The sequence below is a fragment of the Azolla caroliniana genome, unplaced genomic scaffold, assembly GCF_043228905.1.
Source record: "Azolla caroliniana isolate FFs.n. ecotype wild unplaced genomic scaffold, voAzoCaro1.0.p SCAF_18, whole genome shotgun sequence".
NCBI lineage: Eukaryota > Viridiplantae > Streptophyta > Polypodiopsida > Salviniales > Salviniaceae > Azolla > Azolla caroliniana.
The window spans coordinates 1,229,013-1,250,470 of record NW_028230453.1 but is presented as its reverse complement, the minus strand read 5'-3'; the positions used below and the strand labels follow the sequence as shown (position 1 = coordinate 1,250,470).

General features: G+C 36.8%; 3 protein-coding genes across 9 annotated transcripts; 1 reads left to right on the top strand and 2 right to left on the bottom strand.

Annotated features, from left to right (window-relative positions):
- The first annotated feature begins 1,851 nt into the window (after positions 1-1,851).
- Positions 1,852-4,533, top strand: LOC147851983 (Ribosome recycling factor). 2 transcript variants are annotated; one of them, XR_015531412.1, is made up of 8 exons: positions 1,852-2,233; positions 2,602-2,739; positions 2,822-2,940; positions 3,023-3,114; positions 3,205-3,226; positions 3,310-3,395; positions 3,875-3,943; positions 4,200-4,533. XR_015531412.1 is itself a non-coding variant. In XM_087333737.1 (8 exons), the coding sequence occupies exons 1-8, from the start codon at positions 1,990-1,992 to the stop codon at positions 4,278-4,280; spliced, it is 834 nt and encodes a 277-aa protein (XP_087189863.1). In that variant the 5' UTR covers positions 1,853-1,989; the 3' UTR covers positions 4,281-4,533. The 2 variants fall into 2 exon arrangements, 1 of the variants encoding a protein (XP_087189863.1); XM_087333737.1 differs by having other exon boundaries at positions 1,853-2,233; positions 3,327-3,395.
- A 1,383-nt stretch (positions 4,534-5,916) lies between these two features.
- Positions 5,917-19,178, bottom strand: LOC147851982 (zinc finger transcription factor YY1-like). Of its 4 annotated transcripts, none has more exons than XM_087333872.1 (7): positions 19,155-19,178; positions 10,717-10,824; positions 8,919-8,977; positions 7,915-8,108; positions 7,735-7,824; positions 7,507-7,650; positions 5,917-6,931 (listed from the first exon to the last, which is right to left on the bottom strand). In XM_087333872.1, the coding sequence occupies exons 2-7, from the start codon at positions 10,818-10,820 to the stop codon at positions 6,254-6,256; spliced, it is 1,269 nt and encodes a 422-aa protein (XP_087189998.1). In that variant the 5' UTR covers positions 10,821-10,824; positions 19,155-19,178; the 3' UTR covers positions 5,917-6,253. The 4 variants fall into 4 exon arrangements, with proteins under 4 accessions (XP_087189998.1, XP_087189999.1, XP_087190000.1 ...); XM_087333873.1 differs by lacking the exon at positions 19,155-19,178 and adding an exon at positions 9,726-9,859 and having other exon boundaries at positions 10,717-10,830; XM_087333874.1 differs by lacking the exon at positions 8,919-8,977.
- SRD2 (snRNA activating complex family protein) lies at positions 12,649-19,694 on the bottom strand. Of its 3 annotated transcripts, none has more exons than XM_087333871.1 (11): positions 19,571-19,694; positions 18,603-18,813; positions 17,769-17,827; positions 17,523-17,589; positions 17,143-17,295; positions 16,469-16,566; positions 15,633-15,717; positions 14,109-14,204; positions 13,598-13,723; positions 13,297-13,485; positions 12,649-13,097 (listed from the first exon to the last, which is right to left on the bottom strand). In XM_087333871.1, the coding sequence occupies exons 2-11, from the start codon at positions 18,810-18,812 to the stop codon at positions 12,819-12,821; spliced, it is 1,362 nt and encodes a 453-aa protein (XP_087189997.1). In that variant the 5' UTR covers position 18,813; positions 19,571-19,694; the 3' UTR covers positions 12,649-12,818. The 3 variants fall into 3 exon arrangements, with proteins under 3 accessions (XP_087189997.1, XP_087189994.1, XP_087189996.1); XM_087333868.1 differs by lacking the exon at positions 19,571-19,694 and adding an exon at positions 19,514-19,557; XM_087333870.1 differs by lacking the exon at positions 19,571-19,694 and adding an exon at positions 19,514-19,557 and having other exon boundaries at positions 16,469-16,557.
- Between the last annotated feature and the right edge of the window lie 1,764 nt (positions 19,695-21,458).

Below are 21,458 nucleotides of genomic sequence, written 5' to 3'. Positions count from 1 at the left end.
GTTCGGTTCGAGCCGAAACCGGGCCCATTGCGACCCATAGGTCAAAACTAGCCTCTTTATGGACGATAAAAAAATCTAATTCTAATTCTTTCTTTTTTTCCAAAAAGATTTCCTTCATTAATATTAAGAAAAAACGCTAGAAGGCTACAAAATGTACAATTAGAGAGTGTTATATACAAAAAGGATGATCATGACAAGGGTCAGGGGTGATGATATTTCTAGATTGGTCCTTGAGAGGAGATCATGAATAGAGGCAACTTCCTCCATAACTATAGTAATTTTTTCCTTTTCTTAAGAACAACCTCTGAAGAGCCCAACAAATTGTCATATTGCCCACACACTACCACCAATAAGCTCTCCCATAATTTTGGCAATATATCTAAGAGAAGGGGGATTATGGAACCATATCGTCTTTTACAATGATACTTCCATAAGGTCCATAGTGTAATTGTAGATATTGTTTTCCATACATGGGTTGCATGCATTTGCTTTCAAGGTTGCTAAAAAGGGGAGACTGATATTAAATGCCTATTGATGACTATCTTAGCCTCTAGAGCATCATCTGTCTCATACAATAAGAGACTGGAATGGACAACCCCCATACCGTTGATCCCCAGGAGAAGAGGCAACCTGCATTAATTGTTAAGAATAAAGAAAGAACTTTATTCCATACCTGCTAGACTAGTGAACAGGACCAATCACAACAATAACTACATTGTCTAAGAATGGTTGCCGCATTTCCTTTCAATGACTGACCTACTGGTATTGTTGCATGTAGTAAAAGCCATCTAAAGAGAATGAATTTTGTTGGTCCCGTAAAAAACCAAATCCATTTCCAATAAGCCTTTAAATGGTTGCTCGAAACACCCCACTTACTCCAGTGCTTTTGAGCCGTAGGAGTTGGAATATTCTTAGACATGAGTAAGGTTCTACCAAATTTTACAGTATACTGAAAGAACAGAAGTTTCTGCATTGGATCCATCATGGGACTAGTTTAGAAAATTAGAACTATCCCCCTGGGTCCCACATCAGCCTATTACCTGGTTGTTGTGCATATAACCAAAGCATATCCCACATATGAGCTATTGATGGTTGTGGATCCAAGAGCCATTTCTTACTAGTTTTGGCAATCACCCTAATTGGAACAACCAGTAGGTTTTGTAGTAAATTATCTGAGGGTGTATAAGGCTGCAATTTATTATCTTGTTGAATATGGAAATAAAAAATACACCCGTCTATAGAAATTCCTTTAACAAAGAGCATCATGCCATTCGTAAGGCAACCAAACCACATATGCTACTGCATTGGTTGAAGTCGCATTGAGACATGTGAGAAGGCCGCGGAAATATCCATTGTCATTGTTTTCGTCCCATATATCGAGTGTAATTGCTTAAGCCGATCCACTTCTGGCATCTGTCGAAAATGAATCCAGGATCCTATTGATGTTGTTGGCCCATTGTCAAGTTTTCCCGATGCCAGACAAGGTCTAAGGCCCAATACGTTTCCAATAGAATCTCGGACGAGAGAATCATCCAAAGGCAACGGATTCATCCAACCATCCCACGTGTTACGCATCTGCTTGTGTAAAAAAATCTTGATTACATACATCCCAATGCTCTGAAGATTCGCAGGAGAAATGTATTGGATGTTAGATTCCGTCTCGGTGTTTGTACATCTGTGAAGAACATCCATTTCAAAGAAGGCAACCAAGTTTCCTCCTGTCTTCGGAGATAATTGCTTCAGCAGCTAATTAAGCAGCATACCTCTCTCTCTCTCTCTCTCTCTATGATAGTTCCTGAAACCGAAAGAAAAGAAAGAACCTAGAAACAGAGTACTTTTGTCTATGTACATATACTTACTACTACCCACACCACACTCCAATGGGGATAATAATGATGATGTTGGCTTAAACCCTAACCCTAACCCTAATCTCGACCCCAACCCCACCTTGCTCTGATTCCTGCTTCTGCAACCGTGGTGGTCGCTCTCATGGCGATGTCGAGCTTCAGGAGGACCCACCCTCTCCTCCGCCGCGTCTCCTCCTCCTCCTCTCATCTTCTTCGAGGACCACAAAGTTACCCCGCCGCCATTCCCCGCAACCTCGATCATTCTCCTTCGGCCTCTCCATCCGAAGGTTTTCCTTCCCAGATGAATCGTTGTTCACCGTTGATGATGAGGATCCAGGGCTCCTTCGCAGAAAACCGAAGAACCTATGCCAAAGCCAAGAAATCAAGTTAGTATGCTACTGACCTCTATTTAGGGTTTATGTTTTGGGGGATTTAGAGAGAGAATGCATAAATTCTTTTCTTTTATGTCATTCACAGTAACACAAAGTTTTGCCTTCGTCTCATCCAAGCATAGAGAGAGAAAGGGTGGGGAGATTAAAGTTAGGGTTAGGAAGGAAACCAGATAGATTTGACGTATTGAATTGTTTGAAAATCCCGAGGCTATATTCTCAAGAAGCGTACTATATACACTTACAAGTGAACCTCAGCCATAGCTCTTGCTGGCTGTCTGTAGATATGCTTGCGTAATGCCCGTGATATGCATGTAACCTGATTTTTATTCGGTTGTTTTGATTGATTCACACCGCATGTGTAGAAGGAGATGAGGAATCGACGGCTGTTTATGAAGATGTCTATCCAAGTGTTAAGGACAATACAGTGAAGCAAATGGAGTCTTCATTAGATTCTCTGGCACGAGAGCTTAGTAAACTTCGAACAGGAAGGGTTTCTTCAGGTAAATGTTTTTAAATGCTACTATAGTCAAGGCAAATATTGATAACTAACCATAAAATATAAAGATATTTTTTAATTTCCAGGAACTCTGGATCATGTCACCGTAGTGGATAATAATGGGATTAGGTCTCCATTAACACATGTTGCAGCAGTTACAGTTATTGACAATGAGAAGCTACGAGTCACACCATTTGATTCTGCTGTAAGCTTCTATTATATTATGTTCGAAATGGAAAATGTAGAAAAAAATGAAATCTTTCTCATCTGTTGTTTGCTTTTTGTAGATTGTTAAGTGTGTGGAACGAGGGATTCGAACCTCTCCATTGAAACTTAATCCTTCTACTGAAGGAGAAATAATTACGGTCCCGATACCCAAGTATCAGTTCTTATACTTTGCTCTTATTTGTTATGTTTCATTACCATATTCCTTGGCATAACTTTGCTAAAATTCTCATAATTCTTGCAGACCAACGAAGGAATACATTGAGGTAAAATCTCAAGAATTTCTGCATGTCACTGTCTACGAAATTCCTTCATTGTCAAATTACTCACTTTCTCTTACCAACTCCAGCATATGATGATATGCAGACAATGGTCAAAGTTGTTGGGAAGGCTGGAGAGACAGCAAAGACGAGCATACGAAGAGCAAGACAGACTGTAGGATACCGATCCTCTCCTAAAGTTATATCTTTATCTAAGAAGCCATATGCTATATATTAACCTACTTAAAATGATGTATTTTTTGGAGTGTTACTCATGCTAAAAAATAAGGAATGACGTGGACGTAATATAAATGGTTGTGCAAATTTATAGGATATAAAACTCTGAAAGGCATTAGTATTTGGGCTTATATTTAAAAATTACACAATATTTAGCCATATTTTTTGTGAGTATTACTTGAAATTCATTATTTTAAGCTAAAACTGAGGTAATTTTTACATTAGCGTAAATACAGCCAAAATCCTTTGAAAAATAGCTATTGGGTTATAAATAGCTTATATTTCCCCCCAGGTGTCACTATTCTCGTGATCTTTCGATTGCTTTATGCCACATTCTTTGCTAATGCTAGTTACTCCCCACTGTAGTTCTATGAGTGATTCATGGTGAAAAGAAAGCTAACGATCTCTGAATGTCAGGCAATGGATGCAATAAAGAAATCTACTGGACATATATCAAAAGATGATATCAAACGTCGAGAGAAAGAGGTAATGCTGTTTTAGCATCAAGAATTGAATTACCCACTGGTTTATATATTAACTTGAGTTTAATGCTACTCCTCTATATGCTGATTCAAGTGGTTGGATCAATTATTAAAAAACCATCAGTTATATGTTAAGAGGACTAGTTTAATTATTTATTGAAATGTTGAACATGTTATTTCTTTTAAGTGAGTGTGAAGTCCCTAGTTTAAATGCCTAATCTTTGAGAGTCAAAAATCATCGTCTTTGTGGCGTAATGCAGATTGATGAATTGACAAAGAAATTCGTGAAGCTTGTGGATGACAGTTGTAAGGCAAAAGAGAAAGAAATGTTACCTGGTTAAAGAAAAATCACATTCAACTGTCAAATGTCTCATTCTTCATTTGAACGCCATTTTGAAAGGAATTGAATTGACCTAATTGTACTGGTCTTCACTCAAGACGACATAGGAAGAGTTGAGACCAGGAAAGAGTTCATTATATTGTGTCAGGAAATATAAAATACAGTGGTAGTAACATTTTTTAAGTGTCAAGAACATTTTGTATTTTGGATTGGGATGCATTGGTCTATTGAGGACATACACTGAAATAGAGATTTTTTTTGTGCAATAATAAAAAAGCCCTTTTTCGCTGATGTCATTTGGATGTTTTGTCTTCCAGTAATGAGTTTCTTGAAGTGGCACAAAAGGTTTGTTAGTATTGAGGACAGCAATATGAAAGACATAAAAGCTCTCAAAATGTAGGAATCTGCAGATGCAGATATATATCTATACAAGCTAGGGCATCAGATGATAAGGTTACACTAATATGGAGATTTTGTGGGTATATACTGCTTTTGTTCTAGGACACTGGGGAATTACAACCTCAGAGAATGGTGGGAGGAAAATAGAGCATGTCATGGCAGGAACTCAACCTAATCAATCCTTGGGTGTCAAAATAAGTGGATAATTAAAGGTACCATATGCTCTATCACTATGAAAACAACAAAGCATTGGATCTACCATGTGGTGGTTATCATTAGGAAAAAGCTACAAATCATTGGAGCTGTCATTTGTGGTTATCATTAGGAAACTGCAATGCATCATAGCTACCATGCAATGATTGCTGATGGCTATTGTCTTGACCTTGATGAGATTACACCATTTGTCCTTGTTAATTATGGTTGCTATGTTTAAATATATGTTGATCGTAATCATCATTAAAACAAATGAAGGATTAAAAATAGTGAAAGTTTATCTCCAAAAGGAAAGCAGATAAGGTTATGTGCAAATAGTCAATAGATATGAAAATAGAATTGCCTCCTAAGCTCGAAAGAAAAGAGTAAGCACAATAATGTGAAGTTTCCAAACATCAGCTTGAATTATGGCTCGTCTAGTCACATTCAATCCATGATGTCATTAATCACAAAAAAAGTGGGACAGGTTGTAACATGATCTATACACATTAACCTACAGAAAGCATCATCCACACTGACGAGAAATACATTCAACCTTATTGTTCAAGAGAAGGGCAAATTATATCAAGAGTTCTAAAGGTGAGCCTACAAAGAGCATCATTGACTCACATATGAGCCAATCAAAGAAAGCACACATCCAAGCCAAGCATCTGAGCCAACGTTGACCACAGGAATCAGTGAAATTGCAAGGGAAGGGCAAATTATAGCAAGATTTCTACAGGTCAGCCTACAAAGAGCATCATTGACTCACATATGAGCCAATCAAAGAAAGCACACATCCAAACCAAGCATCTGAGCCAACGTTGACCACAGGAATCAGTGAAATTGCAAGGGAAGGGCAAATTATAGCAAGATTTCTACAGGTCAGCCTACAAAGAGCATCATCAAGTCACATATAAGCCAATCAAAGAAAGCACACATCCAAGCCAAGCATCTGAGCCAAAATTGATCGCAAGAATCAGTGAAATTGCAAACTGGACAATTTACCTACTCAATAAAAAAACTAAAAAGGCTGACAAACCGGGTATCCAGCATCTTAAATCTATTTTGAGTACACAACAGTACAATGAACAAAGAGATTCTATTGGAATCGCAAAAAATTGAAAAAATTTCAGGGCACCAAAAACGAAGGCAACTTTTGACACTTGACATTCTTTGCTATATGAATTAGATCTCCTGGAATGATGACGTTTGAGGATTTAGATCAATATTTCACCAATATGCTATAAGAACCTCATATCATCAGCTTCGTAAATTAACCATATGATGGCAACATGCTAAATTAACCACTTTCCAACTATTAGCACATTAGGGGGAAGGGAAAGAGAGAAGAAATCGAAGGTGAGAACCCCTATTAACAATCTAGTCCATATCATCCTCGGTTTCATAATCATCTTCAAATGGAGTTTGCACATTTATCCTTCTTCCAATGTTCTCATTCTCCATGTCCTCTTGGCCTTCCTCGTCATCCGTCTCAATCTCTCCTGGAAGCTGCCTTTTCACAACCTGTCTATTCTGCCTCACTATACGGGGGTCAGGCTTCATCATAGCTGAACGTGATGGTGCATTCCGAGAACCGCTCATCTTTCGGCTCACATCTACAGATACTTGATTAGGAGATTTCCTCTTTGTTGCCTTTGCGGTAGGCACTTTGAGAATCGGTGCTTTTTCTCGTCCAGTGCCACGAGCCTTAGTGCGATCACGATGAACCCTACTTTCATCCACATCATCTTCTCTATCACCATACCATCGTGGTTGCCTAGCTTCCACCAGATTTTCATTAGCATGCTCTTTGCGTAGGTGAAGGTTCAGTTTGTATTCATGGATGTACCGCTTGTCGCAGCCCTTGTGATGGCATGCAAATGGCCTTTCATGATTAGTTGAAGCAGCAGCTGATGCAGCTGCCACTGCCACTGCTGATGCAGCTGCAGCTGCAGCCGCAGCCGCTGCCGCCGCCGCCGACTTCTGGTTCCTGATCTCCTTCTCTAGTGATGCTGGTAGTGGAGCAGGAGGAGCAAGTTTCACATCGGGAGGAAGTACCTGCAAAGAACACCATAGTAATGAATATGCATATTCAGCTTACTCACATATACTATCATATTCAGCTTACTCGCAGATACTATATGATGGAACTCACATTTAAAGAGCTTTCCAATAAACAGACATTAAAAGCTGAACTTCATGGTGAAGAAAGCATTACCTTTATAGGTTCATTCAAAATCATAATTACACGCGTAGTGTTTGAATCAGTAAAAATGAATATGCATATTCATTTCACATACACTATTAATTGGATGCATGGGTTTTTGGAGCTTTGGCCAATGCTTATAGCTCTGTAAGTTTTGGATTTTATTTGTACACTCTTTACAAGTACAAGAAATATACACTATATCCAAGACGAACAGTACAAATGGTTTGGTCTAGTGGTTCCAACATTACACTATAACCTGCAGGTTGTTGCATCCCTTGTTATCCTTAATCTCTGGTGGATCACTGCTCTATTGGGCCACCATTAAGCAAAAATAATTCATTATCTATACCAAGCTGTATTTAGCTATGGTATGTGTTTAACTAAAAAAAATATTTGTCATGCTATCCCTATAATCATCCTTTACCTTTTCATGATATGTTCGAAGGTGCGCTCTTAGCTTGTACTCATGGGCATAGCGTTTCCTGCAGTCCTCGAAAGGGCAGACATGATAATTTTCCTGAGTATGAGTACGCATATGCGAGCGTAGATTGAAATCCAGCGAGAAAGCCTGTAAAACTCAAATGCCAAATGATATCCTTGTTCACTCTTAATTCTTAGTCATTAATAGGAAATGCATTGGTTGAGAGTATACCTTGCCACACCCATCAACAGGGCACACAAAGTGCCTTTCTCCTGTATGGATCAGAAAGTGTCTCTTCAATTTCGAGCTATCCATAAACCTCTGGAGAAAGACCGTATGCAATTCACTCATGTTATGCGAAAAACAAGATCAAGAATAGTAAATGCACAAGAAGTTTTTATTGAAAACTACCTTTCCACAGCCTTCATAATGACAGATGAATTGCTTCTCTCCATGAACATTCATATGTTTCCGTAGAGAACCCTGTTCTGTGAAGGCCTTTCCACAGCCTTCAAAGGTGCACAAATACAAAACTTCATACTCTTCTTCCTCAATTTCTTCTTCAATCTCAACACTTTTTTCTTTCATGGATTTTAGCATATCATCTGATTAGTCACACAAAGAAATCAGGATTAGTAGCAATAATTAGCTGTCTGCCACTAATCTTAAATGCTGTGAACAGTGGAAATCTAATGGCAGTTTGAGATTTTTCAATGCAAATGGGTATGCATAGCAAGAGTAAAGCAAAGTCTAAAATCTTTTAATAAATAAATTTACTCATGTATATCAAGACACCCATGACTCAATTGTCAGCATACACTGGTTGAATGGGGAGATCATTTTCAAAAACTTCAGTGTAAGCTACAGACCTCTGGCAAAGTTCCCAAAATATTCGAGCAAATGTATATTTTTCTTTGCTCCGAAAAATGACCAATTTATGGTCAGTTTTTATCATATCTTTCAAATATTTTTCACAACCGTATATTTGGTACTTTGCAAAGATACTAAGAAGTACACTGTTTATCTGTCTCATGGCCACTATCTTTTTGCCATTTAAACTTCAGATAGTTATTCAAGGATTATCCTCACCAATTTCAAAATATTTCTGGTCTCTTCAAAGGATTAATCGTCTTTCTATTGAAAGAACTAAAATTAAATTCTTTCGTAATCTAATAAACCCTAAAATAAGATCAGAACCATATGCAATAGCCCATACATGTCATTTACAGAGCAAAACTGAAAGATGAGTGTCAAACTATTTTTTCTGGAATATGACCCATACTATGAAAGTTGATGGAATCCGTGTCTGAAATCAAGTGAACTTGACCCTATAAGAAACGTTTTAAGCGCATATACCCAATTACTTCTGAGCTAAAATAATCACATAGCAAAGTTAAGAGCATATGTGAGCTCACCATTAACCCACTTTAAAAGAGACAATTTTCCCGAGTTCAAAACAGTGTCATGAGGCACCCTGCAAGAACATAGAAAACATGCATGTTCAATATTGGAAACCGCATTCTTTAATATATTGTTTCAAACCCATAAAAACCAATGTTAGGGTGAAACGGGATTCACTTGGGAGTAGCTTTCGTGCTAAAACCAGTTCACCTTCTTGGTAAAACACTAAGCTCAAAAACACCTTCGTGTGAAAGTAATGGGAAAAAAACAGTCACAACCTACTTCAATGGGCTAAAACGTAGGCTACTATTTGAGTTACTGTAATATCTCTTGTTTTTTCATTGAAAGGGTTGCTAACTTTCGCTCTCTCTCATAATATCTTGTTAATTATGTTAAAAATGGTATATAGCACCAGCTCAAATGACCACTATCGACAACAAAACACAAAGAAGCTCATCTCCATCTCTCTGGATATGCATTCTAAAATGTCTTTGAAAAGATACATTTGCCTAGATGAATACATGGCATCTTGCCTATGCTGCATTATGTTTACTTTTCAAATACAACCTTCACTTGGTCCTTACAAAAAGATGAAACATTTTATGGGAAAATGGCCTATTTCTGAAAAAAATTGCTAAGTATAGTTTGAGAGACACTAGTTTGAATGTTTGGAAGCAGCAAAATGCAATTCGGGGAAATGGCATAAATGTGCCTTCAATTGATGCAAGTTATAAAAAGAAATAAAATTTACATTGCTGGAATTCAATATTTGGCACTCAAATTTATACCCAACGAAGGCTTTGATGGAGGGGACCCTTTACCTTTGGGTATGGAGAGATACGCGTTGAACTTTCAACTTATTGTTGTATAGTTATAATTATCTGAACCATCACGATATCCCCCTTTGTGAATCTCCTTAGAAAATGTTCTAGAAAGCTATCACGATTAGAGGCCCCTACAAAGATTGAGATCATTTCTTAAGTCCCGAAACAATCTGGATGAATATGTGCGGTCTCCATGCTTTGTACCACTTTTCCTTATGTAGTGGGGTGATAGAAAGCATGAAACTCAAATGTTTTTTTCTGTCTGGTGTTTGTTTGTTTGATGACATGGACGAAGGCTGCATGGAAAGACGTCTCTCTGTATGATGTCTTCACATTCTCACTTAGACATTAATGTCTAAAAGCTTGACCACATGTATGCCTATACAACGCACACATATCTATATGTACAATTCCCCCCTATATAGTATCAAAAGTTCATTCATCAACACTTGAATGCATCTATATGTGTAATTCCCGTCTAAAATCCCATGCACCAAAACCTGAATACATGTATGGACTGTTGCAGAAGTGTCAAAATATTCTTAGTTATTTATAGCAAAATAACTAACTAAATATAACAAAAATAAAGCTATTAAATAGAGTAAAAAAAGAAAAACAAACCAGAATTTATCGAAGTTTGGCCAATTAAGCCTAAATCTTCCAAATCAGCCTGCTCTATTAAAAGTGGGATAAAAGAATACAAGATTGGGATAAGAAAACTAAGAAGAAGAGGAGCTTATTTATAACTCCCAAATCCCCCATTTCCGATATGAGATAAAGGAATGGGCCAAAGAATCAACACAGACATGCAAAGCAAGCTTTTCCAGAAAAACACAAAGGAATGAGAGCATGCACAGGCGCATAAGCCAACAAAGGAATGTAGAATTTCTGATGAAGCATTTGATATATGTGAAGAACGGACATATCCTAAGCGAGGAAAAGGAAGGGTTTCTTTGAAGAATAAGAGAGAAAGCAAGGAGAGCATTACCATTGCTGAAACCACTTTGAGCCAGATTTCTGGAGAGAAGCTGTGGAAGTTCCAAGAGAAGGGCCCAGATCTCCGGTTTGTCTGCTCTCGCTGCAGAGTGCCATCTCTATCTCTCAGAGAAGGATTGATCCACGTTTGTGTGTCCTGTGTGTATGAAGGAAGGAAGGAAGAAGATAATGGAAATTACACAAATAGGCTTGTGGTTCTAGATATTCACAAAGCATACCCCTGCAGGAGGTTTTTTTACCCACACTCTCTTTGTGTGTATATTGGAGACAGAGAAGGGTATTTTCGTTAACTTTTTTGAAAGCTCAAGGGCGTAGGGTTATTCTCGTAAACTGTAACTACAGATATGAATGTCATCTCGAGTGTCTCTACATTCTATATAGATGGGACCACCTACCCGCCTCTACACTTCTCTTTCTAGTTCCTAAGGAATCGGAAATCACGCATGGCCTCGCAAGCCTGGAAACGCACAGGCACCACAGTTGCTCCCCCCCAAGCAACCGCATGATGAGTATTTTGGAGTAACATGTTCTTCTAGATGAGCCCACTTCATTGAGATGCACACAATCTCATGGACAACATAAATGACAACGAATTGACCATATGAATAGTCATGCTAGTTTCCCATCACTAAACATGGATTGTCATACAATGGTCTTCAGTTTGCCTCAATTTCCCTCCTTGTTGGAAAAAGGTTGTAACCAGATATTGTACTCTGAGTGTGTAAATGTATGCACCCTTGGTTCAAGATTGTTCAAGAGTTTTATACATGGGAACCAAGGAGAGTGAGCTCAAGCACATTCACACACTTTTGTTTTTCTTCTTCTTTTCATTGTATTATGTTATAATGATATTGTACAAACAAATGATGACATTGCAAATATAAGAATCTTTGTTGTGTGTAGTGTGGAATCTATATTCTACACATGCAACAACATTAATCGACACAAAGGCATCTCATTGTGGGATAAAGACCTAGCATAAGAGAGTGCCCCTTGATTCGTCAAATGAAGAAAAGTCTCAAAAGGGAGAATGTACATCAAACAAAAAAACATTTTGAATGTATTACTTACAACAACACATCCAATAGATGAGATAATGCATGCTCTATATATTTGACCTTACAACCTTATTTTGTGCACTTCCTAACCAAAGTAGTTAATGCATGCTCCATATATTTGACCTTACAACCTTATTTTGTGCACTTCCTAACCAAAGTAGTTAATGCATGCTCCATCATGCATAAATTGTTAGCAATCGAAAATAGAATCTCACCAAGACTTGAAATGAATCTGATCAAATGTTTAGACATAAGCAAAACATTGACCCCATCACTCAATGCTACAACCCAAAAACTTAACCTTTCAATTACAAACTTTAATACCACAAACACTAATACGAGCACATCTAAAGGATCTTATATAGAAAGTGCTAACCCTTAAACAATGGAAACATTACTCGATCAAAATGCATAAGGATTAGCACATAGTACCGACCACATAATAGATGTAATAGGTGTGTGTTTCCCTTTAATGCACATAAAAGTCCTGGTGCAACCATCACAATTTCATGAATTATATATTCAAAACTGCAAGTACATGAACACATCTAAAGACTTAAACAGAAATTGCTAAAGCTTACGCAATGGAACATTAGGTAAGGATTAACACAGTATTAGATGCATATTAGGTGTAATGTATGCAATAGGAGTGTCCCCTTTGATGTGTATACAGGTCCTTGTATGAGGGCAAACCTAAAATGTTGAACGTTTTTGGTTTACTTAAATAAGCTCACTAGCTAATGACTACGCATATCCAAAACTTCATGGCACACATTAGCGTAAAATCTTTCTATCAAGCAGGAGAGGGCTTTGCTTTCTTTGAATGGTTGTTCGCTCGTCCAGCGGATGTAGCAGTTGAATGTACATACTTTAAAACAAGTTCAATGCATATAAATGAAGTATTCTCTATGAAACATTATCCCCAAACAAAGGGTTAAACCTTTTTGTTTAACCAACATCCATCAATTTCAAGTAATGAATTTAAGATACACCATCATTTACAACCTTCACAGTTCTTTATTACCACTGATGAGTCTCAAGGATAGTCATATACATGGAAGTCATCATACAGAAGTCTCCCATCCTCCGAATAATGCAGCAAATAGTAACAATACTCACAGAAGAAGCAAGGACTTTGGGGACACTTCTTGTCCTCGTAAGTAACTTTCCTTGCACGATGTATTTGACATATACTGCATTTATTGTGTCGTAGGCGAAATTGTGTTCGTATTAATGGATAAAAAAGTGCATTGTGAATGTCGTCCTTGTGTATGATCCGCATATCTCGAATCACAAGGACATGTTTACAGTTACCCTGAATCAAAAATACAAACAAAAAAATAGATCAGAATGTTACCTCTCAGGTGTGAGGTAAAGACAATTTCCATTAAGATGCCAGGTATGGATTTTCTTTGAACTAAATAAAAAAATACAAAGACCCAGTAAACATGCAAGTATAAATGAACTTGTAAAAGTTTCATACTCCAGAAAAATTACACCCATGCTGCTTTTACCTGGTGGCAGTAAAGATAACGTTTCCCAATACGGCACTTGAGATCCAAAAACTTTGTGTATTCCATTTTCACAGCACACGAATTCGGTGCATAAATGCCAGTTCTAGCTGGCCCTTTTTTCAACCAGTCCAAGATCGTAACACTATAATCTATTGCTGATGGGTCTCTTAGATCATTGTAGAATGTATTCTTTTTCGATCATATATGCAAAACAAAGCTTGACGTTACAACCAAAGAAGATTATTGAGAGTTCTACTTCACTTTTGAAGCGTACTGATAAGTGAAAAAATGGATCACAGACCTCAATGTAGAAATACCCTGATGGAACATAGAAATTTGCTTTCCTCATTAGCTCATCTGCCAGACAGTAAATCTTGTCTCTCAGAATAGTTAGCATCTGACTTCCCAGGACTAGGAAACCTTGATCCTGTATTAATATCAAACAAAGAGAACAGGTTCACTCAGGAATGTAGCAATTCAAAGCTTTTGTTTATGCTAGTCAACAGATTGATAGTATAATATACATTGCATTAAAACTTTAAGGATGCAACGTATCCTACATTGGAACTTAATGAACATATACAAAGGTAACTAAAATATATAACAATGCTAGAATTAGTAAAATATATAAACATATACAAAGGTAACTAAAAAGACAGTCAATGAACTTCAATCCTCTAATGAAAGGCAGAACTAGCAGAAAGCGAAAGGAAAACCTTCTACATTAATCCACATGCTTTTACATTAATTTCCACTATTGATTTAAATTCGAACTCTTATCTCAATTTCAAACAGTTTCAATGTTGGAGCACCTTTTGCCTTTTCGTTCGTCCTCGAACATCGATCCACAAGACCATTTCAAATGGTGAAACTTGCTCAATAGCATTTCCTATTGCTGTTTTATCAATCTGCAGGAATGATAAGATAGTTAAGAGAATCACTTCCAATTTACAAAGTTAAAACACTGATTACCAAGAGGGAGAAGGGAAATATGGAACAGCAAAAGCAGTTCTCAGCAAGAATTATAAACATGGATGTAAATATGGATAACTGCTTCCACCATCACATATTTCTCACATCTCTTCATAGATACTTGCATTTCTGATGAAATACGAATGCTCAGCAAATTCCATTTATGATGCAGCATACCGAAAATATTAACAGTTTATTGGTGCAAAATAAAGTGAAATTATATGGCATACATAATATAAGATTCTTTGCCTACTTTGAACAAAAAGCAAACGGATATTATGAAAAGTAAAGTATACAAACATAGAGATTAATCACTAACCGGAGAAAAAGCAGGAAGAATAATAAAGAGCTTCCTAACACTAATTATATCTGAAATACAAATCTACTATTACAACTGAATGATTTATAACTTATTTCACATTATATCTGAATTCACAGTAAACCAAACAAAAATGCAATCATTGCCCAATGTCTGCATGTATGATCCACAGTTTTATTTTTCCAATTGTTACTATTCTGGTATGCCATTCCACATAAATTCACTGTAGATATATTGCACCCTCTCCCAAGAGATTAGTAAGAGATATAACAGATTCTCGGATGAAATTAATTCCAGCCTCTCCCAATATCAAGTCAATCGACTTTGCTGCACCTTTACAGCAAGATTCATAACAGATATAGCAGATTCTCGGATGAAACTACTTATAAGGGTTCTTATATACACAGACGACAATAGGCGAACTTCTTTTGGAGAGATGAGGACTTTGATCTTTGCTTAAATTTTTCCTTGATTCTTGTTTGGCTCTTCTCCAACGAGGTCTTCATGTCACCTCTATTTTGCCTCATATACTATCACCTAGTTAAGTTTCTTACATCTGAACTTAAATAGTAACTATACAAACGTAAAGGCTTTCCTCTCGTATTCCTTGATGATTACACATTTCTATTTTTGCTCGTCTTTCCTTAAAATTACTCTTTGTTTGAAACTGTGCTTACCATAACATTTAATTATCTAGCTCAGACACAACAAAACTGAGATAGAAAATACTAAAATCTCTGTCAGATATCTTCAAAGACATCAAGGACATTATAGATAGGGAACTCATATTGAACTTTGTCTGCATCTCTTCAACCTCTGTCTTCTAAACTGCTATTTTGATGAATCTCCTCAGATTTCCCACAAGTAACCTTTCCAGAATTTGTATCAAGTTTTCTTGAGGGCATTATAGTTTGAATCCCACACTAAACCTTACCACAATTGAAGGATATTAAGTCTTCATCTGTGTTTCTTCAATACCAAACAAAATAAAACAAAGAAATAAATGTCATTAACATTTTCTCAATATCAGAAAACTAACACATACCATGACAGGATAAGCAAAGAAATTTGAAGTTTGGATTCGGTCACTACTTTCCAAACAAACTTCTGCTGCTCCTGGCTTCTTGATACTGCATATATAAGCATATATGATGGTGAGACTATGATCCTTGTCTATCCTCTGCTAATTATGTGTGTAAGAGAACATTTGAGAAATCCAGATTCCTCCCCAATTACTTTTAATCTGGGTGTGTGTGTGTGTAAGCACGCATGCAACACAACGTCTATGATTACCAGGTACACACTTCTTTAGTGAAACATTATATTACTGGAAGACATACACAGCATACAAAAACATCCAGCTCCTGATCATGGTTTTCAAAGTACAATCTCATAACTGTATTCCTTCACCCTTCCTCCCTTCCCCTCTCAGTGTTTATTATTTCTTTCCTTATTCTCGTATATACATGAAGTTTTCAAGCATAATCTCTTTTAGTCTCATAAGCAATTTTTGTCTCATATGTTCACACTGCTTTCTTTCTTCTTCAGCATCTCTCACATCGGAGATATGATGGTTGGAAAAAAGAATATTGAAGATATTTAAATTAATTCCTTCTTATTTCTTTGGTTACTCACATGTATAAAAGAAGTTTTCAAATGTAATCTCTTTTTGATCTCATAAGCCATTCAGGCCTAGTACAAATGTTAATACAGCTTCCTGTCTCCTTCGACATTTCTCTCAAATATAGACAATGTTGGGAAGAAAAACATTGAGCATGAAACTTGTATTCTCCAAGTACATAATGTAAGATAAAGCCAATTTACCAGTAAAATTAACTTAGGTAAAAAAAAAACATATTTCGGTATCATATCAGCTCACACCTTAAAGAAAGAAGTCGGCAATTTGCTTTTGCAGCCTCATGTTCAGTTCTTAATCTTTCATGCAGAGATCCTTCAGAATAACAGCTATTCTGCACATGCTGTTCTTCGGATAATTATAATTAGTAATTTTGAGTGGATAAACAAGCATAGAACCAGCAATATATTTGATACATGACTATAATTTACACTCTTTTCTAGTGATTCCCCATTCTAACAAGGGACACACATGTGTGCTATCAATCATGGCACTATCGTTTCTACATGCATAAGCACTTAGACACCTCTACAATGATGCTGACATATGGAACCCCTCTACAATTATAATGTATTAAATGAATGGAAGATGTTCTACCTAGGATAGCGAAACCACTAAATCCTTCTTCATAAGATTTATAGGTAGCATGGCAAATTGATAGATAATGAAATCCTGAAAATGTAGAAAATAAGACCAATCTTTCAGAATTTCCCAATATTTAGCTTATTTTTGGTGAAAATTACTAATACTTCCTTAATTTATGGTGAAAGTGTGACAATATTTGAAAAATCTCCATCATAAAATTAAAAAAAGTTTCCAGAATCCTTAGAAAATGGCAGTAGCTTGATAAATAGCCCCCAAACATTTCCGGGCTTCTAGAGACTTCTTATATGACACAAGGACTAAACAAATATCTTACTATATCCCACGCATCAGCTCGTTGACACCTATCAGAAGGCCTCCCTTTCTTTAACTTCAATTTAGCACGCTTTTTGGAAGTCTCTGGATTTGATGAGCTGTCCTGTTCTGTTTGGGCCTCTGAAACACCATCAATTGCTTCTTTTGCATTGTCCTGAATTTCATTACAAGGAAAACTTAAAAAGGAAAAGCTTTAAACAGAAGTACCACATCATGTGTTCATAAATGTTTATTTAGGTCGTGCTCTGAGATATGTACATTTTATTAATAGCTATTTAACAGTGGAATAAAGACAGAGCAATAACTACTGGGTTATGCCTAGAGCATAAGAGAACTCGTGCCTAGTTTTTTTAAAAGAGGAAAAAATATCAGAAAAATCACCTCTATGATGGTCTTCAAAGCACGGTTTAAAAACTCCTCTTGTGAAATAATTTTGAGATCATCCACCCTAGAATAAAAATAATCAGTTACAGTTTTCTTAAATCTCTCTGAAAAGACTGAGAATATGGACCATCATCAAGTAACATTAAAAACAAATGTTATGACAAAATGAATGTAGTCCTCTTGCCTTGAAAGTTTATGAACACAATAGAAATTGCCATATAGAATGAAGCTGTTAGTACTTACGAAATATCAGAGTCCTCAGCAAGTTGTATGGATGGATTATTCAGCTCAGCTTGAAGGGCCTGCATGTTATGCATTACACACTGCTCAGACAACATTTTCATTTACAAACGCAAATGTACTTGTTTCTCCATTTTGTATTTGAGCTTATAAATTGTACAAAATAACATAGATGATTACATCCATTTCCAGATTCTTTTCTCGAGTTTTTACTATTTAATCATTGAAAACATGCATTATTTAAGAAAGGAAATCACATTCCAGATGAATTTTATGGTAAACTAACATCTCATTCAGGCCATGCTTGTATCCATTTCTACATTCTTTCCTGTAGATTTAGTAGCTAGATAATATGCCAATGTACCACCAAGAGCAGTTCTTGTAATCCTGGTGTCCATTTTTGTCTTTATGGGAATGCAATATATACATGCACAATTGCATAGCATCTTTTTAGTCCATAGTTGCAGCCATTTTTACGTTTAAAAATATTATTTCTCGTTAGTGTTACATATTATGTTAATATGTTAAATATCTAACAATGTTTTCACACAGGTGTCTCAAAACCACGATGTGTGAGTGCATAACGTCTATTTCAGGCCATCATTGCAACCTTTTCTATATATTTTATGTTAAGAAAACATCAATTTTAACCATATGGACATACATTTAATGTAACTATGTCGAAAATCTGATTAAGGCCTAAATATGCATATGCATCACATCTCTTTCATGCCATGGTTGCATCCATTTGTAAATTATATTTTCCATACTAATAATGATGATTTATATTTCATTATAACATACATAAAATGTAAAACATGTTTAAGATTTACTCACCATCAACATAGAGATGTGGGAATCCTGAAAGCTTCTGATATGAACAAGAGGAGATACAAAATCTGGAAAGGATAGAGGTCCGCCAAGGGCACCGGAAATCAATTCTTTGCTTGAATGAGCAGCTATTCCAATGTCCGAACCTTCAACAAAAGACTTCAACATCTCCTCCTCTTCCATGGAATTGTCCATGTCCATTGTATCTTCTTCCATTCTACGTAGTTCAATAAGTATGGTTTCACTTCTACAACAATATATATTATATATGTATGTGTGTATGTGTGTATGTGTGTATGTGCGTATGTGCGTATGTGCGTATGTGTGTATGTGCATATGTGTGTATGTGTGTATGTGTGTATGTGTGTGTGAAAGTATATGTATGTATGTATGTATGTATGTATGTATGTATGAATGAATGTATGTATGTATATGAATAAATGTATGTATGTATATGAATGAATGTATGTATGTATATGAATGAATGTATGTATGTATATGTATATGTATATGTGTATGTATGTATGTATGTGAGTGTGTGTGTGTGTATGTTTGTATCTATCTATCTATCTATCTATCTATGTGTGTGTCCATATAGTTTGTTTTTATTAGACGTGATTCTCAAGTGATCGGCAGAGGGAACAACCATCGAGATGGTTGAAAATGCCAAAAATGGTTACTACCTTTTAAGGACAGAAGTGGAGAATCTTTCCAGAGAGTTAAGTAATAAACTAGAGAAATTCAGCAATTTTAGCATCGGAATCCCTAATAAAACCATCCCCACTGTTCCTTTAAGCGTAGGGACCATGTCCAAGCAAATACAATATGCATACTGTATGTACATGCATGCTTCTACACATACAAATGTGTGCACCGCATAGTTAGTTATTTACGGGTATGAGTGGACAATACAATACATATGTGCATACACATCTACGCATGTCATGAGAGAATGAATGGCAAAGAATCCTTACTCTGGATGAGCTCCGTTTTAGGGTGGGTATTCAAAATCAGGCTGCAAGGCGAGGGAGGAGCCAGAGCGCAGGGCGATCAGGCGAGGACGTATGATCTCCTGGTTGCGCAGGTCGACGATACGGGGAGCTTCCCATCACCATGGCCGACTAGATCAGATAGCTATATACAACATACTGTACAAACATATACTGTATGTACACAGTACATATATTTAGGATATAGGGTTTACAAACATATACATATATTATACATACATGCATACATACATATACGGTTATACCCTAAACCCTAAAGTTTAAACCCTTTAACATGATATACTAGATCGGAGATCCTCACACACTTATTGTGCTTGACTTTGGATCAACATGAAAACAGGGGAAAATTTTTGAATCATAATAATCTTAAGCTTGGTGAGCTACTATTGTATATGAACTTACATCATAAAATCTTTGCATATATTTGGTGCCCTTTCTGTAGGGCAATGTGCCGGACTGCAAGCACTGATAACTCGAGTTCTTTCGCCGCTTTTGAACACCTCCCTATGAAAGACCATTCCTTTGTTTGTGGAGAGCTTTCCTCTTGGCTGGGCATCATGTGGTCATCCACTATATATAGACGTTCACACAAAGAAACTGACATGTTCCTTTTGTGGTGTGCCGAAACCCATCAGGCATAGCTATTGCATAATGTGTTTTATGGCTACAGGCATAGAATGAAGCATACGTATCATACACGCACTCGCATTCAAGAATGATTCAATCAAACATGTATGGTAAATCATCTCGAAGTTGGATTTGATTGACTAGGGTCCATATTATATATTGATTCACTCTCAAACCCAATAAGTGAACTCTAATCCATTGTGAACTACCAACATAAGTATGGTTGCAATATTTGCATTGTATCACATGCATACTTTTGGGATGCGAATCAAGACATCTCTATCATCCTCACTTTAGAACTTTACAAAAAAATGAGTAAGAACTATAGAGATTGAATCAAAATGTGTCATTATAAATTATAATCAAACGTTCAAAAACTCATAAAACGTATATACGAGAATATGAGGAAAACATGACATAGGCAATAGTAGCATAACAACTTACCACTAGGTGTTAGGAAATAGGTCCCTCCGGATGGGAAGTGAGAAGAACAGTGTTGATGAGCAACTCGGCCGAGGTCGAATCCGGATGTGGATGTCACTTGCAATCCTTCTGATATCCCGCATCGCAGCATCTCCGCCTTGTAGTCTCGTAGATAACGTGACACATCCTTCCCATTGAATTGCCCGTTTCGTTGCACGAGCTGCTCTATTGCCGCCACAATCTCCGACATCGCGTGTTGTTCTTGTAGCATCCGCTTGAAAATCGTCATCATGTTGTTAGCCTCTTGTTGATTCTCCATCTCCTTGCCGCTTGCGTTCAAATCGGGTTCACCAATTGTGTCGTGCCTTTCGGCGTCGGGTCGTTATGTGAGTTGGGTGGGAACTGCCGAGGTTTTGGACTGGGAGGAGGAGAAGTTTAAGGCTAATAAGAATATGAAAGAGGAAGGTAAGAATTTCATGAATTTCATGAGTATAGTGAATTAGAATAATTATTATTAAGAATCCAAGAATCAATCCAAATCTTTCAATAGATGGGAAGAGAGATAGAAGAAAATCGTGAAACACATGTATACATACAATGAACCGTATGTATCATACGTGCATTCGCATTCGAGAATGATTCAATCAAACGTGTATGGTAAATCATCTCAAAGTTGGATTGGATTGACAAGTTGGATTGGATTGACTAGGGTCTATATTATATATTGATTCACTCTCAATCCTAATAAGTGGACTCTAATCCATTGTGAACCACCAACATAAGTATGGTTGCAATATTTGCA

Excerpts from the sequence above, each read along its gene's own strand:
- LOC147851983 (XM_087333737.1), top strand. The coding sequence starts at position 1,990 with ATGGCGATGTCGAGCTTCAGGAGGACCCACCCTCTCCTCCGCCGCGTC. Across the intron at positions 2,234-2,601 it reads TGCCAAAGCCAAGAAATCAA|AAGGAGATGAGGAATCGACG; the intron begins GTTAGTATGCTA and ends CCGCATGTGTAG. Across the intron at positions 3,944-4,199 it reads TCAAACGTCGAGAGAAAGAG|ATTGATGAATTGACAAAGAA; the intron begins GTAATGCTGTTT and ends GGCGTAATGCAG.
- LOC147851982 (XM_087333872.1), bottom strand. The coding sequence starts at position 10,820 with ATGGCACTCTGCAGCGAGAGCAGACAAACCGGAGATCTGGGCCCTTCT. Across the intron at positions 8,978-10,716 it reads TCAAAGTGGTTTCAGCAATG|GGTGCCTCATGACACTGTTT; the intron begins GTAATGCTCTCC and ends ATGTTCTTGCAG. Across the intron at positions 7,825-7,914 it reads ATTATGAAGGCTGTGGAAAG|AGGTTTATGGATAGCTCGAA; the intron begins GTAGTTTTCAAT and ends GTCTTTCTCCAG.
- SRD2 (XM_087333868.1), bottom strand. The coding sequence starts at position 19,542 with ATGACATGCGTAGATGTGTATGCACATAT. Across the intron at positions 13,486-13,597 it reads CAGGGTATTTCTACATTGAG|AATACATTCTACAATGATCT; the intron begins GTCTGTGATCCA and ends TGATCGAAAAAG. Across the intron at positions 13,098-13,296 it reads GTTATCTTTACTGCCACCAG|GGTAACTGTAAACATGTCCT; the intron begins GTAAAAGCAGCA and ends TTTTTGATTCAG.